The 16443-nt window shown below is 40.3% G+C and overlaps 1 protein-coding gene across 1 annotated transcript in view; it reads left to right on the top strand.

Moving 5' to 3' along the window:
• The window catches only part of SEC24A (SEC24 family member A), a gene marked incomplete at its 5' end in the record, with an annotated part of 14135 nt that extends 1568 nt beyond the window's left edge, over positions 1 to 12567 (top strand). Inside the window, 20 exons of the mRNA XM_009867565.1 lie at positions 194 to 271; positions 604 to 770; positions 1391 to 1563; positions 2640 to 2742; positions 3555 to 3681; positions 4040 to 4149; positions 4524 to 4636; positions 4919 to 5037; positions 5297 to 5352; positions 5664 to 5870; positions 6133 to 6253; positions 6816 to 6974; positions 7502 to 7675; positions 7809 to 7919; positions 8336 to 8511; positions 9955 to 10092; positions 10729 to 10833; positions 10965 to 11057; positions 11602 to 11705; positions 12109 to 12567. Of these exons, the coding sequence (XP_009865867.1) occupies positions 194 to 271; positions 604 to 770; positions 1391 to 1563; positions 2640 to 2742; positions 3555 to 3681; positions 4040 to 4149; positions 4524 to 4636; positions 4919 to 5037; positions 5297 to 5352; positions 5664 to 5870; positions 6133 to 6253; positions 6816 to 6974; positions 7502 to 7675; positions 7809 to 7919; positions 8336 to 8511; positions 9955 to 10092; positions 10729 to 10833; positions 10965 to 11057; positions 11602 to 11705; positions 12109 to 12223 (2549 nt within the window). The remainder of the gene's footprint in view (positions 1 to 193; positions 272 to 603; positions 771 to 1390; positions 1564 to 2639; positions 2743 to 3554; positions 3682 to 4039; positions 4150 to 4523; positions 4637 to 4918; positions 5038 to 5296; positions 5353 to 5663; positions 5871 to 6132; positions 6254 to 6815; positions 6975 to 7501; positions 7676 to 7808; positions 7920 to 8335; positions 8512 to 9954; positions 10093 to 10728; positions 10834 to 10964; positions 11058 to 11601; positions 11706 to 12108) is intronic.
• Between the last annotated feature and the right edge of the window lie 3876 nt (positions 12568 to 16443).

The raw sequence follows: 16443 nt of genomic DNA, 5'->3' as shown, positions 1-16443 counted from the left end.
TAGGGAAAGCGTGTGTGAGAAAGAGGCTGAGGTGTGTGTATTTAACTCAGTTTTGACCTGGGATAGAAAAAAAGTAGATGCAAACTATGCTGATCTTGACATTCATCCAGCAAGTGTGATTTCTTTGCAGTTACTTCATTACAACTTCTTAGTAACTTGTGAAAATTTTTACTGGATCTGTCTTTCTTAACAGGTGATGCTACATCTGCTGCCAGTGATGGGTCTGTGGTGCAAAACAGCTACGATGCAATAGAAGGTGGTGGCCTCATGGGTAAGGCTTTGGAATTCAAAATATTTACCTATTACGTAACATTTTCTAAGAATCTGGGAAAGACAGCAGTTTAGCGTTTCTGTATAAATGGATACACTTGGTTGGTGTCTGTCTTTAAACTAAGCGTGACATTTGAACGTTGGCAATAGGCACAAATTTGCCTGTGAGGATGCTAAAGCAGTCAGCCTTTTCACAAAACTGACTGCAGTTGTTGCTGTTTAACTACTAGAAACTAACCAACGGCACCAAAACAGACAACAAAAAATCCCTCCCGCCGTATTAATCTGTTGAGCAAGCACTTAACTTTATGTATTTGTCTTCTCTGCCTTTAGCAACTCCACATCCTTCTCCTGCACCCCCAAATCTGAAGGCGAATAGAAGCGTTGGCTATTCCTACCCTACCTTACCTCCAGGCTACCAAAATATGTCTCCACCTGGAGCACCAGGCATGCAAGCATCTGCTTTGCAATATCCAGATGGATCAAAACATTTCCAGCAGGTAAAGAATGTCTGGGGTTTTTTATCTCGGTGTTACCCGTGGTGTGTGTGGGTAAAGCGCAGCGACGGTCAGCACGTGCTGGGTATTTCTGGGGTGCCGCCTCTGCGGTTTGCTTCTCGTGCACCGTTTGTTCGTCCTGGTGGACAGAGTCTGAAACTAATGCTTTTGCTGACACCTTGGTATGAGTTTGGGAAAGTTTGTGTGCCAGCTCTTTCTGAAGGGTATTCTCCTTGAATCTGTTCGGAATATTTCTCTTAAAACTTTCAGCCCTTTTTGCCTGTTTTCCTTCTCTTGAGTTACTATTGTCAGCTGATGTATTTGGGGTTTTTTTTCCTGAAATTCCAAAGCAAAGTGACCGATGCTTTTGTCAGCTGACCCTCTGTATTTCAAGAGCTTTTTGGCAGATTTATGCTAATTTTTACCTCTGTTATCTTACATGCTAAGGCCAAGTTGATGTAGCAAGTAGTATTTCTAAATATATTGCTGGAATACAATGGCAATTGTGTGATATACAAACAAACCAAAACACGATAGAAAGGGAAATATGTTTATTTTTTAAATGAACCCTAGGTTTCATCCAAATAATTGGTGTTAATTTCTGAAATGTTCTTTGACTTTAGCCTGCCCTGGGCACTAATCATTTAACTGCATCTCTGGCTGGCCTGAGTCTACAGCAAGAAGGATTAAGACCTGTGAATCTTCTTCAAGAAAGAAATATTCTTCCTACGACCCTCTTGAAGGCTCCTGTCCCAAATTTGCATGAAGAAATCCAGAAGCTCAATTGTAACCCTGAGTAAGATTATCCCATAGCTGTCATTCACCAAAATAAGTAGAAGTATAATTTCCTACTTGTAAATATAACTCTTCACCAAAAAAAATTTCCTTAATTTCTTGAGGAGAAAACATTTAAAACGGGCTTCGCTGTGTTATGATAAAGGCAGTAAGTGGTTTAAACTGTGAAGCGAGGAAAATTACCTGTGTAGGGAGTATGAGGAAGAATATGTTGCTTGCAAGGCAGCTACAGATGGGCACAATACAAAAACTTTAGAGCTGGCAATGAGTAGAGTTGCGAGAAGATCTAAAATAGGAGTTAACTCGTGTTTGGTGAGGTACACAAAAAAGATTGCAATACAAGATGAGTGATCTCTGTATTGACGTAACCATTTGAAACAGCGCAGTGAACAGAACATAAAACAAGAGGCTGGCGGTTGGTCATCCAAGTCACCTCTCTGAGGAGCCCAAACAAACTGGGCATAACCCGGTACTCCCGCTTGCCAAGCCTTTTAGGATAGGTAAAGGAAATAACAGCATCTTTGGCAAAGCTGATCACACAGACAAGCGGGACTGGATTTGCAGAAGTACCGTGTCTGTCTGCGGTTTGTGGAAACCACTGAGTTCTCGGGTCCCCAGAATGACTGTGGGGCTGCTTATAGTTATTTTTGTGTAGTTTCAAGACAACTTTTTTAACTTTGCTGGTTCAGATCTGTGTACAAGGCCACCTCAAAATGGTATTCCAAAATAACACCTGCTTAAAAATAGATATATTTTAAAATATATTCATTTGATTTTGTATTCTTTTACAATTTGGTGCAACTTTGAGCTTTGTTAGGCTTAATTTTGACATGAGTGACAAAAATGACACTCAGCTCTGCGTAAAGAGCATGTATAAAATAACACAGGAACTCAAGAGTACATACTGTGGGTCAAACTCGCACTAAACCAGAACAATTTAACAGAGTTGGAGAAGATCCTTTATCTGGAAATAGAAATTCACCAGCTCTAGAACAATATAAAGGATGCTCTGTACTATTGAAATCATTATTTGATTATCTGAAAGCCTCTGAAAATAACCCTTTGTCCTCCATGTAGGTTGTTCCGCTGTACCCTGACTAACATTCCTCAAACTCAGGCCTTATTGAATAAAGCCAAACTTCCTTTGGGGCTCCTGCTTCATCCTTTCAAAGACTTATCGGTATGACAAATATTCAAAACTTGAAATGCTGAAATATCAACTGTGCCTGTATTAAAGTCTAGAGCTGGGCAATGAATTATAAAAGAAGGGCAAGTACGTTGGCTACTCTTGGCTGAGAAAAATTACCCTGGTAACTCCCATTTCCCTATTCCATAAAGGTCACTGTAATTTTTCTGAATTTTCTCACGCTGCCATTTTTAAGCGTTCAGGCCTCACTTCTTAATAAAAAAACACCTCCCAAACCCCCAAAACCAGAAGCTTAGAGGCAGCACAGCACTTACGCTGTGACAGAAGGCAACACATCTAAATTCCAGTTTTTCTTAGATAGCTTTATCTTGTCAAGTATCAGTTGTAGTTACTGATTTTCTATACCAAACCTAGGACTAATTCTTGATAAAGAATTAACAAAGTTAAAAGGGTTTGGATGTCCTGAGATAGCCAGGAGACGTTGTGAATTGAGCAATGCCTCTTTTAAACATTGTTATTTTTTACAATAGAAACACTTTTTCAAAGCTGTGGGGGTTTTTTTCTGATTTTTAATCTGTATCGGTGGAGGACTCAGTCTTCAGCCAACAGTAAAACTTTGGAGGCTTGAAAAGGGAACCTCTGCAGTCCCAGAGGTTAGAGCTCAATTCCCATCAGGCTGCTTCTTAAGGACTTTGAGGGATCTGTGAGGATGCAGAACCTCTTCTTTCTCCGACAAGTCTGCTTTGACTGGCTTACCAGGAAGCCCAGGGTAGGCCAGAATGTTATCGTAGATGAGGCACTGTAGCGTGCCGATGCTTTAATACAGGAAGCTTTTTCTTTTCCAGCAATTGCCTGTGGTCACTTCGAGTACTATTGTGAGATGCCGAACCTGCCGGACGTACATTAACCCTTTTGTCAGCTTCCTAGACCAGAGGAGGTGGAAATGCAATCTGTGCTACAGAGTGAACGACGGTAGGTTTTAAATGTCATAATTGCTCTGAGCTGTAAAGGTTAACCTTCCCTACCTTGACCTTTGAGACTTCAATATCATTGGCCATATCAGGGCTCGGGATTGTTGTCAGACACACGGGGGCTGAGAGATATGAGAAATGTTTCCTGTGGGCAAGGTCATGACGTTGGACATGGCACTAACGAAGCACCATGAGTCTGGTGTGGTCTCCCAAGGTTCCCTTGCCGGTGACAGAGTAGCTGCTCCCTACCTAGTGTAGTTCTCCGAGAACCCTTGCCCAACAGGCTTGAAAGAGTTGGTGTATTTGTTCCAACAGCTAATACTAGTGTGAATTAATAACGTATAAACTTATCTGCATAGTTCCTGAAGAATTCATGTATAATCCTGTGACAAGAGTTTATGGAGAACCTCATAAAAGACCTGAAGTCCAGAATGCTACTATTGAGTTTATGGCTCCATCTGAATATATGGTAAGGCTTTATTTACTTTCAGTTACTGTCTGTTTTATTTCCAGAGGGAAGTCAGTAAAAGCCTTGTTAACAGAAGATGCTTTCCAGCTAAGTAGAACAGTTGCTGCCTCAAGGCGTGTATCTGCGAACTCTTGGGAAGAAGTTCAGATAGTTTTTAATTTCTAAACATTTATGATGTCAAAGTTCTTCTGTATTTAGAATATGTAGGTCTCTGGAAGAAAACTCTAATTCTAGAATTACCCAATAGGAGAGAAAGGCATTCAGAAACTTTAGCTATCATCTGCATGCTGTTTTAATAGAGTTTACCCTTGCAGTGGAACAAATAAACCCATCCAGTAAATGTCACTTTGAAAACTAATCTTTTCTTCGCTCAGCTACGTCCACCTCAGCCACCTGTGTACCTCTTTGTGTTTGACGTCTCTCATAACGCGATAGAGACGGGATACTTGAATACAGTCTGCCAGACCTTGTTAGACAATCTTGACACGTGAGTACATTTTTCTTAGAATCTGCCATTTCCATTCCTCTTACAAAACTTGTGATAGACATGAACATGCCAGTACCTCCTAGCTAGAAGAGAAAATTCCTAGCATTGGCTAGCAATGGCCAGTATTGTATTAAAATGTAGCATAAAGCTGTAGTCTTTTTCCCTTCACAGTTGCCCTGGTATAAAAGGTATTTCTGAGGCTTGTTTCTTGGTCTAGCTCTTTCCTATCTGCAATCACAAGAAGAAATTTCATTTTGCTGAACACCATATGTTTCTTTTTAGGCTTCCTGGGAACACTAGAACAAAAATAGGCTTCATAACATTTGACAGCACGATCCATTTCTACAGTCTCCAGGAAGGTCTCTCTCAGCCTCAGATGCTTATAGTTTCAGATATTGAAGGTATGAGGAAATAAATTCTGTGGTTAGTATCTGCTGGTGGCTGCTGGTTTTGACAGCCTTTTTAAAAAATACGTTTGGTGGGAGTTCCTAGATCAGATCATTAATTTCTCTAGCTTCAGAAGAAGCATGTCTGTGGTACTGTGTTCTTTTTTCAATAAGTATAATGCTTGGAAAATACAGCTGAGAGAAGCTTGATGCTTTTTTTTTTTTTAAAAAAAAAAAACAACCAACAACTTAAGTCCTTGCTTTTTCATTCCAGATGTGTTTATACCAATGCCAGAGAACTTATTAGTAAACTTAAATGAAAATAAAGAGGTAAGAATGACTGTAACTAACTAGTGACATTCACATAGTTTGGGTTCTGCTTGGTGATTTTGGGATTACTTAAGCCTTTTTAACACCTATGGTTTAAATGTGAAGTTTGAGATGGAAAAAAGAGGTCTTTTAATTTATTTACATGACTGAAACTTTTGCCAACCTGAAACAAGAGGGTACTTGACTTTTGCTAGGGCTTTTTCTTTACTTCCTTAATATTAGAAATGTTAATAGATGTTCAGCAATCAACTCTATAAGGAAGAAAAACTCTGAGGACTCCGAATCTTAATATTTTTACTTTTCGTTTGTAGCTAATTCAAGATCTGTTGAGGAGCTTGCCACAGATGTTTACCAAGTCCCTGGAAACTCAGAGTGCTCTGGGGCCTGCGCTCCAGGCTGCCTTTAAACTGATGTCCCCCACTGGAGGTAGAATCTCTGTCTTCCAGACACAGCTTCCATCTGTGGGAATGGGAGCGCTAAAGGCACGAGAAGAGCCAAACCAAAAAGCAACGGCAAAGGTTAGTAAGGCACAAAGCTGGAGAGACTGACTGCCCTGTTCTGTACATGTGGGTGGTTCTGGAATTACCTGTTCTGGGTTAATTCTGTCGTTCTCTTGTTGAGGTAACAAAAAAACCACCAAGAGCTATAAACACAGATTAATGATCTGTTTGTTGTTGTTTTTTAAATATCCCCGTGATCAGTCCCTAAAAACACACAATAAGTGTGTTTTATTCTGTTTGAATTTCCTTTGTTTTTTGAAACACTCCATTGTATTACCAGGACATACATCTGACCCCATCAACTGATTTTTACAAGAAGTTGGCCTTGGACTGCTCGGGGCAGCAGGTTGCAGTGGATTTATTTCTTCTTAGCGGACAGTACTCGGACTTGGCTTCTCTAGGTAAGTGGTACGAAGCTGCTTTGGGGCGCGCAACTCTTGCACTTTTGGCAAATACATAGAATCTACATTAGTGCTTAGTATAAGAACTTAACTTGAATGCACCCAGTGTGTCAATGACAGCAAGTAGAATGTAAACTTTTGGCCTTTGCTGATTTTAACCTGGCTGTTTCTGTGTTCTCCCATCGTGAGTCAGGATTTTTGTCATCCTGGTGTAAGAGGCTGACATACTTTCCTTCTTTTATGCTCTTTAACTATCAGTGTGAACATCTCTAGAGTAAGCTTTGTTAGCATTTTAACTATTATTTTTCTCCATTTAACCACACTTTGAAGTGACAAAGTATCTGTATTTTTAGGTCAATAGATAATTGACACCCAAAAATACATACACACGAATGTGTAGTTAGTTATGTCTATGTCTCTGTATGCAGGTCTATAACCGTGTAAGAGCTATTTGCAGGTGTGAAAAATGGAAGAATTAAAGGGAATATTACATTCAACTGGTATTTGTAAAGACTCCAACAACTCTGTGTGCGCTCTGCCAATGTATATTGGTTTTTTTCAGGCTGCATATCGAGGTATTCTGCAGGCAGCGTGTATTACTACCAGTCTTACCATCATAAACACAACCCTGTCCAGGTGGAGAAATTGCAAAAGGAACTGAAACGATATTTAACTAGGAAGATTGGGTTTGAGGCTGTCATGAGGATAAGATGCACCAAAGGTTTGAACGCAATTTTTCAGATTGGAGATGGGGACAGAGGGAAAGTGTTTGCTGTTATTTGAGTGTGTTTTGGCTTGGATGATTAAAAGAAAAATACTGGAAAGGCAAAATTCAGTACCAGGAGTCAGACCATTTATTATTGTAGCATCTTTATTATTTATTATTGTAGCGTCTTTATTATTTATTATTGTAGCATCTTTACTGGCATCCAAGTTCCATTTTAGAATGGTTAAAACTGGAAGTCTTGTTGGACTGCTAGTTCAGCAAGGAACTGTCTTTATAGTCTACAGACTTACTGCTCTTCTGCATCGATTTGACTTCCAAATTCCTGCTTTCTGCTGGGCTTTGTGGATCCTATGGATTAGTTGTGTGTTTGGGATCGCTGACCTTGCCCAAAGATACTTTACTTGATTGAGAAGGATTTTAACATTCCGATGCAGAGCTATCTAACAGCGATGACAGATGTGTCGATGGCGTCTGCGCTTTGTGACTCTAAAAATCCAATTGCTGCGATGCTTATCTTGTAGGGCTCTCCATTCATACTTTCCACGGGAACTTCTTCGTACGATCTACGGACTTGTTGTCGTTACCCAACGTAAACCCAGATGCGGGATATGCTGTGCAAATGTCGGTCGAAGAGAGTCTTACTGACATGCAGGTTGTTTCTTTTCAGTCAGCTCTCCTGTACACATCCAGTAAAGGTAAGATACATGGACTGAATTATTTTATTTTTTTTTTTGCTATTGAGTGTATGGAGGCATTTCTTGCAACGTTTCATAACCCCAAAGCTACGTTTGGAGACTACAGGATGTGAGTTTTTTTCTTTTCTTACAGGGGAAAGGCGAATTCGTGTCCACACTATGTGCTTACCTGTTGTAACATCGCTGAGTGATGTCTACCTGGGGGCAGATGTCCAAGCCATCACTGGGCTCTTGGCCAACATGGGTGAGCAGGATAAGAGCTTGTTTTGACTGTGGATGATAGCCCTAAAGCTCTGAGCAAGAATCCTTTGGGAAGTAACATCAGAAGAAAAGATGCTGTCTTTCTAAGAATGCTTTTTAAGTTGCAAACCCAAGAGTTGGGGAGCTTTTTGTTGTCTGGTTTTTTTTTAATGCCTGGCTTAGGTAGAGTATCAATGCAGCTTTATGTAGTCACCTGGACTTAAGTATTAGTCTGATGCATCATCAGGGGTGTCTGGCTTTTCTCTTGAATCACTTGTCTTGATTTCCTCTATAGTGTAGTAAAAGCTTATTAAGATGCACGGAAGTATTTGTTAAAGTGAGACAAGTTAACACGTGTGACTGTATTTCTACCATGGGAGGACAAGCTGCTTATTAGAGCTTTGTACTCTTATTTTTTAGCTGTGGACCGATCGGTTTCTGCTACCTTGAGCGACGCTCGGGATGCCTTGGTCAATGCAGTGATAGATTCGTTATCTGCTTACCGTTCTTCGGTGCTAAGCGTTCAACAACCCGGCCTCATGGCCCCCTACTCCCTGCGGCTCTTCCCACTGTATGTTCTGGCACTCTTAAAACAGGTAAGGGAAGCCATGCAAGAGGATGATTGTCTGTTTGGCGTGTCGTCCTGATGGAAAAGAACGTTGCTTTGATGTACAAACCAGCATCTGTCTTCGCTTTCAGTGTTTTTGTGGGGCTTGGAATGGAGAAGTTACTTGATTTAGATGGTTTAATAAAACCAGCCTTCCTGCAATTTGCCAGTGGAGTGCTGAGATACTTTACAGATTTGAGAGTGATCCTTCTTGCACAGATAAAGTTCTCTCAGGACAACAGTTACATTTCTTTGCACCCTGGAATTGGATTACTTGAAATGTTAACGTAGAGCAAAGCCTATTTAATTGTTCCTCAAGCCTGGGTAGATAATATATGATTTTATGGGTGGTAAACATGCGTTTTTATCTTGAAGTCTGTTGTGTGACGAAAAATGTAGGGTTTTGAAGAATTTCATGGAGCAAATATATCAGGAAAATGGATGGGCTTTCTGCTTTTGCCTACAGAGGAAAGCAATAGGGAAGAGAAGTTGTTTAAAGAACATCACTGGGGAGAATGATCTAGATAAGAGGTGGGAATTTAGAAGTGGATATAAAGCCAAAAGTATAAATGGTTTAAGCAAGGGAATAGGAAAATATTAAAGACCCTGACTAGCCTAGAGAATGGCAGGGTACTGGTAGAGTGGTTTTTTCAGGAGTCTAATTTTTGTGCATCTCCACACAGCAGTGCAGTGGGGATTAAAAGAGAGCTGGCTGGCAGAGAGGCAGCTGGCTGGTTGTTCTTGCGAAAGCTTTAAAATATTTCGCAATATTTGCTCAGTGTAAGTATTTTTTGATTGGATTTCCTTGAACTAAAAGTCATTTTAAGTGTTGGGCAAGCTGACTTTCTGTTCGAGAGAGAATTTCCTGTTTCATACCTCTTGGTGAGGAATTAACCAGCATGTTCATACTGACACTGGAGCTTTTTCATGTCAAAGACTAGAAGCGTTTCCCTCAGTCAGGTTTGAGAAGCAAGCCCTTGTTTGTTATAGCTGACTTTTTTTTTTCCCCAACAACCAGGACTATATTGTAAATCCAGAATTACCTAAGATTCTGTACGTTGAAGCCAATCATGTGCTGCTCTGATTCATTTAAATTCCATGAAGCAGCATTTTTCAGGGCTATGTCAGAAGAGACGTATTTCAAGATGCTTTTATCTCAGCTGTAGTGCTCACTAGAAAGGATTAACGATGCAAGATCATGGTTAATTCTAGAACCCAGAAATGGGAATACAGAAACTTGCATGATTTGTGTGTGAAATACTGAAGGGGACTATGCAGAAGTAAAATAGTGGTAAAATACCGTAGTGTGAGAAAATGCTTAAAGATCTTCTGTAAGACTTGGGTAAATTAGAAGTAAACAACAGATCATGTGCTAAATTCAGTTTATCTTGCTTTGCTTTAACGGTGGAATTAAATGCCTGCTTGTTTGCAGAAAGCGTTTCAAGCTGGGATGAGCGCCCGTTTAGATGAACGCATTTTTACCATGTGTCAGGTGAAAAACCAGCCCCTCGTTTACCTCATGCTTATGACCCATCCCAGCCTGTACCGAGTTGATAACCTCACGGATGAGGTGAGTGTCTGCATTGCTCTGGTCCGTTTGTCTGATCCCAAAGATCTGTGTGATGTGAAAGTAAATTTGCGTTAAAAATCTCACGTTAGAGCTACGTAGCTAAAACCGACTGTTTCCTGTTTTCCTGTTTGTTGTTTGGGACTGGGTTGATGACTTCTGGAGAGAAGCTGTGCTGTGGCTATGGGTGGATGAGGAAGGATTTTCCTTACCTTTTGCTTTGTGTCATTGCACTATAAACCACATGTACATAAATGCGGTGTAACATATGCTTTTAACTTCTTGGCCCTCTGTAGCTTCTTTTATTTTAAAATGTCAAAGTAGTTCTGTGAACAGTGAGAGAATGTTTATGCAAGAGCCTGAATAATTTTAGAAATCACATCTTCTGGACATAACAAATCTGATATTCCAGCTCTAGAACTAATTAAGTGAGATCAAGTTAAGTACACCCTCTTTAAATAAAACTTTGAGATTTATTAGGAAATCATGCATGTGAAGTATGACTTGAACTAAACGGAGAAAAAGGGTCCAGCTTCATTATTCGGTGTGATACGTGCTCTCCGTCTGTAACCTTCTATCCCTGTGCCTCTTCAATGCATGAAGATGTGAACCAATGTTCTTTTTTGCTTTTTCCTTTAGGGGGCTCTTAACATAAATGACAAAACTATACCTCAGCCACCCATCCTCCAGCTGTCGGTGGAGAAGTTGAGTAGGGATGGTGCTTACCTTATGGACGCTGGCTCTGTAAGTTGGGTGGTGGCGGTGTTGATTTTTAAGACATATCCAAATTTCCTTGACGCACCTTCTTTCTGAGAACTCAAAATGTGTAGGAGACCTTTGTGTTGGATTAACGTTACTGCTGGGTGTGTTTTCAGGTAATGTTTCTGTGGATTGGGAAGAACTGTGGACAGAGCTTTATCAGCCAAGTCCTTGGAGTTCCAAACTATGGCTCGATACCACAGAACATGGTACGTGTTTGCTCTTTGTACAGCACCACCGGAATCTTCTTTTCACAAGAACTAACGTATCACTATTCAAATATCAGCCCTCTAGTTATTATTCACTACAAACCCAGATTTGGGGAAAGAAAGAATTTCTGTTACCTCTCTTGGAGTTCCTCCAGGCAAAAACTTGATCGATCTTCCCATGAAAGCGCAGTAAGAAGGGGCTGGCAATAATTAAGTTTCTGAGAACTGTGAGAGCAGACTGAGAATATTTGGGAATAGTAAGCACAGTGAGCCAGTGGGTAACCCTTTGGTTTTTGCAATAAAACCGGTATCGGTCACAGTTAAGTCACGACTGTTGCGATAGCCGAGTGCTGATACTAGTGTAACGCACGTGACTGTTTCAAGCCCTTTTGAAGGAGACAAGGCTAAAACTGCATCACCAAACATTTCGGTCTGGGTTTCCCTTATGCCTGGTCAGGATATAGTTGGCTCATTTTAAGTTCTCCTTTCACGGTTTTTCTGTAAAATAACCACGTATGTATTAATGACACCCTTTGCCTCTTAGACGCATCTCCCAGAACTTGAAACTGCAGAATCCATGAGAACAATAGCTTTCATTTCCTGGCTGAGAGAACAGAGACCTTTCTTTCCTATATTATATATAATAAAGTAAGTATTTTTAACAGACTTTATGCTTCTTTAGAGACCTCTTAACAATACACCTGCGGAATTCATATATTGACTTAACGGAAGTTTTAACCCTGGTGCCTGCTGTGCCTAAGAAACTTGATAACAGATATGACTTGTTATGAATTGTCTCCTACTAGGATGTCCACAGACTTAAAAAAAAGACTAAATGTCACAGAAGAATCTTTAGTTAATGTCAGATAAATGAAGTAAATGTTAAGTGCACTTGTTAGGACTAATCACAAGGGCTATTTGAGATCCTCTTTTCATACATCCTTAAGTCTTGAAATATGTTCCCACTTGACCTGTAGTGTGGTTAAGGCATTGCACTGTAGACCTTGGCAAATGTTTGTTTTACTCAGACACTTATATTTTCATTTTTAAGGGACGACAGTCCATTGAAATCAAGTTTTCTCCAAAATATGATTGAAGACAGAACAGAATCAGCCTTATCATACTATGAATTCCTCCTTCATATACAGCAGCAAGTGAATAAATGAAACACTAGCCTTTGGTTCACTTCTTTAAGGAAAGTAAAGAACGATTGTGCTTGTAATATCTTCATTAAATCTGTGGCCTGAGGCAGTTGATGAGAAGTTCTCACTGTGATTTCAACGAACTAAAGCAAATAAAGGACCACATCTGAGAATCAAATGTGCAACTACATAATATTGTACCTTAAAAAGAAAAAATCAAACTGTTGGAACTGGTTGAGCACCTTTAATTTGCTGCAAATCATGTTTTTACTGTAAGTTGTTGCAGCATGAAGTACATTTACAAAGGCAATACTGAAAAGGTGAAACACATTTTGTAAAATAAAGAGTTCTTTGTTGTTCAAAATGTATATTTCTGTAACTCTTTGCTTTTTTTTTCTTTTTTTTTTCGCTGCTAGATATAAAACCTCACAATACTGATGATGATTTTGCAGGGAAATTCTTTCTAAGTGCATCCAGTGATCACAGACAGAGCATCTCAATGTTCACCTTAATGCTTAAAGTAGAAAAGAAACAGTTTGTTCATTCTGAAATGAACAAATACTTTGGAAGTGTAGAAGCCAGTGCTTGCACTGGGTTATGGCTAATGGCTCTAAAGGTAAGCTTAACCCGGACAAGGTGGCTCAGTTTGTTCAAGCTTTTGATAAGTCAGTGTTCCAATTCTGAAATAGCCTGGAGGAGCGGGCCCGACGCGAGACACATTTTAAAAAGTCAGTGGCTGAGTCAGCAGCAAAAGTGGATTTGGGGAGATGACAAGCTTTGCTTTTTGTGAGGAAAAGGAACCGGTTTAATTTCAGTTTGTGTGGGAGGGGAAGGGCACGGAAGGTTACTAGAATATTTTGGTGTACTTTTAGTAGACTTGGCTCTTGTTTACATTAAGAGACCGTTGGGCCCCTAAAATCTAGGGTGTTGCTGAAGTGAGTGTGCGTGACAGCACTTCAGACTTCGTGTTTTGAGACAACAAACTGAATATTCTGATGTGGAAATTGGAAATTATTTTTCCAAAGAAAAAAATAATTATATTGCGTTTGAAGATTTGTTTGTGGCTTGAGATGAGCTTGAAGTTATCAAGATTTTTTAATTATTTTTGCTGCAGCTGTGTGATGAGCCTAGGTCCAAAGCCAGTGTGCACCAAATAAAAGCTTTAAATGTACTCTCAGATCCTTGCCAGAGCTACAGATGGAGGTTGATATTATTGGACTTGAAGTGAAAATTTATATACAGAAATATTTTAATCATTTTATAAAAGGGTATTGGTAACTGTTCTGTTCTGGAGATTAAGTATCTCTGATAGCTACCAGGACAAAGAGTATTTCAGTTACTGTGACCCTACGCCAGTGGAAGTGTTTCACGCGGAAGAAATCTTGGTTGGCTTTTTTGTTTAATAGTGATTAACATAAAGGTCTTGCAAAACCTACTTCCTGGGGCAAGTAACTTGAAGAGGTAAAACACTTGTAAGTGGTCAAATGTGAACTGTGCTGAGGCTATTAACTTGCATTTTGTGACACAAATGTCGGGGGACATCGTAGGGTATAATCATTTGCTCCCATTTCAGGCTGTAGCTGCACGTGATTGTCAGGAGTTGCCTTACTTCAGGGGAGGAGTTTCCTTCCCTTGGGGAAACTGTTCTTGTCGCTTGAGCACAAGAAGCTAAAGTTCAGAACAATGTCTAAAATAGCATGAAAAGACTTATTATAGAACCAATTTAAGCTTCCCTGTCTGCTGCCTCCGTAGCAAACAGGAGTGTATTTACTTGAACAGCTTTTCAGAGAATTGCACAGTTTCTAGTCGTAACAAAGAGGTTTTTTAAGTTTTGACAGTTGGATATTATTTTTTCCAGGGGAAAGAGGTCTCTTCATTTAAATCATAAATGGAAGCTATGCACCTGCATAGATTGTGACTTAAAACTTGTGGTTTGGGGTATATTATCACTGAGATGTTGAAAATCATCCTTCATCCTAACAGCCCGCCCCAAAGTCTGTTTCTTACTATGAGTGTTTTGCTACTGTGTCCCTTATTTTGTTTTAAAACCCCATAAATGTTGGAGATGGCTCCGTTGCTTTCTGTGCACCAGGCTAACAGCTAAAGATGTCAGCTCTTGTGGCAATTAACAACTTTGATTCAGAGTCCTTCTAAGTTTGACAGAGCAAAACATTATAAACAAGAATCAAATGAACCCTGTTGGAGTTCTCTTCACTTGAGAGGAAATTCCGTGTTGACCTTTTCTGTTAGTTTATTCCCTCGCGGTGGGAAGGGCCCTGCTGATTGACCTTGGGGCGCTGTCAGGGCGCTGCAGGACGGATGAACACAGAAACTACCTTGTGATGTGTCCTTTTTACCTACAATTGAGAAAACAAGGACGCTGAAGATGAATTGCAAAACCAGGCAAGAGTGGCTCTGGTACTTATATCTCAGCATGACAACTCTACCACTGCAAGTGTACTCTCTTTTTCTAGTTAAAGACTTTTTTTTTTTTTTTTTAAACTGTTTCTGTATTTGACACATTAGTGTTCAGCCAACATTGTTACCATCCATTTTACTTTGCTTTCATTATTGTTTTTAATTTAATATATTGGAGTCTAAGTCCACATAGACTGTGTTGCAATAATTAGAATGATTCATTTTTATTTAGAATTAATTTCTTAACAATTTAATCAAAGATGCAGAATGGCTGTTAAGTAAGGGACCATTAAATGTGATTTTAAGGTTCTGTTTACTATTATGGATGTAATCCTTATAGTAAATTTAATTTTGTAAAGTAGTGTATAATATTGTAATATTAAATCTTTGTTTTCTGAACTCAAACATTTGATCTTCAGTATGAAGTTATAAATCTTCCCCCTTCAGAATTTGAGACAGGATTTACTTGTCCTCCTTTTTACAGTTTGTAATTTTCACTGTTTTATTCCTGTAAAAAGTCATTTGTAACACATGCAAATGCTTATTTTATCTGTGCTAATTTATCAGATTTGGCTACTCAATAAAATTAATTGAAAGAACTCATGCAAGTCCATCAGCCCTTTCTTTTAATTAAAAATAATGTATTTGATCAATCGAGATAAACATGCACCAACAAGTGAGAATGTAATATTTAGGTGATACAAACTGAGGCACAATTGGAGAAAATGAGTTCCAGCTGACTCAAACTTTCCTTCTGTCACTGGCATTTTTGTTGTCCCTCCAGAGCATCTCTGTCAGTCAGAACCGTTATTCAGTCCTGCCTTGGCGTGAGCCTGCCGTGATGCTGCAGCCCACGGTGAATTTAGCCTTCAGCAGTGTTCCCAAGATGGTGATCCATTTTGTCGTAGGTAATCCTGTATCTTCATTTAACATCCTGTTCTTTCGGCAGCTTTTTGTAAAAGTCATCCCACCTTATGCTTGCCAATTCTTTTTTTTTTTTATGAGCTGTCACCACCGCTGCTTCTGTTTTGTGGTATGGAAGTTAACGCATGAGCTTGGTGCTTTGGCCTCAGTATTTAGCAGGTTTTAAATACAGAATTCTCTCACTCTCTAAATCACTTTAGTATCATAGACATATGAATCGGACTTGTCAGCACAGAATTTTTCCCCAAGGCGTGTAACTGTGTGTCCTGCTGCCGCTGGATTTCCCCACGCAGGCTGTGGCTCGGCGTTGGCCAGTGGCCATTCTTCCGCGGGTCTTTGCAGCTCCAGGTGCAGGATCCTGAAGCCGGGTCCTGCTTCTCCTCGGAGTGCCTGTGTTGCAGTCTGAGTTAAGAAGTGCAAGTCGTTGGAAGTAACGAGTTTGAAGCATTGATGGGAAGTGTCTGCGTCACGGTCTTCCTTTGGTTTGGCTTTCAGGTACTGCTGGGCGTGACAGCCGCGTGGCCTTCAGCTAAGGGAAGGGGTGGCCCAGTTTTGTCGTGCAAGTAGAGGTGTCGTCATCATCACGGCCGGGCTTTGCGAACAAAGATTGGGAAGGGCTCTACCCACAGTTGCTACAAGCACGCTGATGGCTAAAAAGGCTGATGCGGGATAGGCGAGTCTGATGGCAAAAGGCACAGTGGAAAGTCTCCTCAGGCGGTGTTGGCGAGGCACGGCTCTTTCTGCGTTGTCTTTTCTCCTCGAGACTCGTTCTGTGGGTGTTTTCAAAGGGGGCAGCAGCATTATGGAGGCCAGAGGGGACACTGCTGGCAGGCACTGAGGCCAAAGCTGAGGTGTTGTTTCGGAGGTGTCGACTGCACCTGGCCAGAAAGCAGCGGTGCCGT

Source organism: Apaloderma vittatum, unplaced genomic scaffold (genome assembly GCF_000703405.1).
Source record: "Apaloderma vittatum isolate BGI_N311 unplaced genomic scaffold, ASM70340v1 scaffold19664, whole genome shotgun sequence".
NCBI classification, from domain to species: domain Eukaryota; kingdom Metazoa; phylum Chordata; class Aves; order Trogoniformes; family Trogonidae; genus Apaloderma; species Apaloderma vittatum.
The sequence above is the reverse complement of the archived record's forward strand: the minus strand, read 5'-3'. Positions and strand labels throughout refer to the sequence as shown.